Source organism: Palaemon carinicauda, chromosome 31 (genome assembly GCF_036898095.1).
Source record: "Palaemon carinicauda isolate YSFRI2023 chromosome 31, ASM3689809v2, whole genome shotgun sequence".
In the NCBI taxonomy this organism is placed as follows: Eukaryota; Metazoa; Arthropoda; class Malacostraca; order Decapoda; family Palaemonidae; genus Palaemon; species Palaemon carinicauda.
The window spans coordinates 85,522,033-85,524,532 of record NC_090755.1 but is presented as its reverse complement, the minus strand read 5'-3'; the positions used below and the strand labels follow the sequence as shown (position 1 = coordinate 85,524,532).

Sequence of the window (2,500 nt, the reverse complement as noted above, 5' to 3'; positions counted from 1 at the left end):
TTCAGTAGTTGTGTATAATCTTGTACACATATACAGTATGTACACATATGTATCCTTTACCCTTTTGGCTGTGTACAATTTACACAAGACATATAAATATACCTTTTCCTCAAGAGGTGTATTCAGTGGTTGTGTATAATCTTGTACACATATACAGTATGTACACATATGTATACTTTGCCCTTTTGGTTGTGTACAATCTCCACGAGACATATCATAAAGATACTTTTTCCTCAACAGGTGTATTCAGTGGTTGTGTATAATCTTGTACACATATACAGTATATACACATATGTATACCTTTTCACCATTTTGGTTGTGTACAATCTCCACGAGACATATCATAAAGATACTTTTTCCTCAACAGGTGTATTCAGATGTATAATCTACACGAGACAGACATCACCACCAAAATCCTTTTTTCCTCAACAGGTGTGTTCAAGACAACAGCTGCTACTCCTAGGACGACTGTGACTTCCAGACCGGCTGTATTTGTTCGAACAGCTACTCAGAAGTCAGTGAGAGTTGTCACGTCCTCGTCTTTCGTTGTTCCTGAATCTCCAGAGGCCAACGATGCTCTCCGTGAGCTCAAGAGGCCACAGAGGCACCAGCAGTCTACTGCAACTCAACAGCAGATTTCGAATGTGAGTCGCCAATGGATTATGTTTTAGTCTTCCACTATCTTGAGGTAGAGTTGTCTTGCTTGAGGGTACACTCGGGAGCACTTATTCTATCTTGTTTCTCTTCCCCTTGCTATTTTAAAGTTTTTATAGTTTATATATGAAAGTTTTATTTTAATGTTATTGTTGTTCTTTAACTTATTTTTTTAGTTTTTATCCTTATTTCCTTTCTTCACTGGGCTATTTTCCCTATTGGAGCCCTTGGGCTTATAGCATTCTCCTTTTCCATCTAGGGTTGTAGCTTTGCAAGTAGTAATAATAATAATTAATAATATTTTAAGAACAATAATTACATTAAACCAGATCTTTTAAATATAAACTATAAAAAGAGACTTATGTCAACCAGTTGATCATAAAAACATTTGCGGCAAGTTTGAACTTTTTAAAGCTCTACCAAATCAACTAGCCGATTAGGAAGACCATTCCACAACTTGGTCACAGCTGGAATAAAGCTTCTAGAATACTGTGCAGTATTGAGCCTCATGATGGAGAGGGCATGGCTATTAGAATTAACTGCTAGATTGATTGTCCAGTTAAAACGTACCTTTACTTTGTTATTATTCTGGTAAACCTCTGGTAAAGTCTTCCCTAGACAATTTTGTTTCTTTTTCACTGACACAACTACGTTTTCAATCAGCAGCAGAAAGTTTGAACTTTTTAAAGCTCTATCAATTCAACTAGCCGATTAGGAAGGCTATTCCACAACTTGGTCACAGCTGGAATAAAGCTTCTAGAATACTGTGTAGTATTGAGCCTCATGATGGAGAGGGAAAGCCATTAGATTAACTGCTAGTTTGATTGTCCAGTTTAAAACGAACCTTTACTTTGTTATTATTCTGGTAAAGTCTTCCCTAAACAATCTTACTTCTTTTTCATTAACACAATCTCGTTTTCAATCAACAGCAGGTCAAGCCAAAACAGCCACTGCCTGTACACCAGCCTCTGCCCTTAGAACAAACGACACCCGCCCCTGCTCGACCTGTAGCAGCAGCAGTACAACAGTCAGCCCCAGCTGCACAACAGCAGCCAAGACCAGCAGGTCAACAGCCTGTAATACAAGCAGCTATACCTATTCTGCAGCCACAGAGACAAGCTCCACAGCAGCAAGCAGCAATCTTACAGCAACAACAAGCAGCTTTAGCACAGCAACAACGGCCAGCTTTAGCACAGCAACAACGGCCAGCTTTAGCACAGCAACAACAAAGGCCTTTTGTGCAGCCTGCCGTACAGGAATTCCCTAGTCAGCAAGCCCTTGTGGCAAATGATAACACAGGCTTCGTCAGGACAAACATTCCAGCCAACATCAAGATCGTGGACCACAGGCCAGCCCAGGTAAGTTAATTCTTAGATTAAAATTATTTTGAATACTTTTCTCTCTATCAATCAATCTATCTTTAATTATTTTCATCCCCATTATTTCTAAATCATTTTAGCACCAATAACCTTTTTTAGGGAAAACAAAGTGATCGTCTTTTCCTATAAGTGATGAATTTGATACACCTCTAACTTCTGTGACTGACGTCTTGAGAGTTGATAAGAATATATATCCTTTAGAAAACTGTAAATATAAATTTCGATAGATTATTCATTAGTTTTATAAAAAAAAATAATATTTTGGGGAATAACTGACAATTTCTAAATAGACAATGTCTGAAAATTCAACGGAATTGGTCAAATTTAAACGAGAACTAAAAGATTTCATGATAAAATTGTTTGAAGATGATGTATTTCTTGTAGTATGGTCCTTGCGAGTGCATTGTTTTGAAAAACTTTGCCAAATTCACATATAATACAGAAAGTGACCCCAGAACCTTTCTTCA

At 37.6% G+C, this 2,500-nt stretch overlaps 1 protein-coding gene across 1 annotated transcript in view; it reads left to right on the top strand.

Annotated features, from left to right (window-relative positions):
* LOC137624832 (uncharacterized) overlaps positions 1 to 2,500 on the top strand; it is a 16,269-nt gene that overhangs the window by 9,224 nt on the left and 4,545 nt on the right. The window contains exons 2-3 of the mRNA XM_068355783.1: positions 368 to 644; positions 1,584 to 2,012. Coding sequence (XP_068211884.1) covers positions 368 to 644; positions 1,584 to 2,012 — 706 coding nt within the window. The remainder of the gene's footprint in view (positions 1 to 367; positions 645 to 1,583; positions 2,013 to 2,500) is intronic.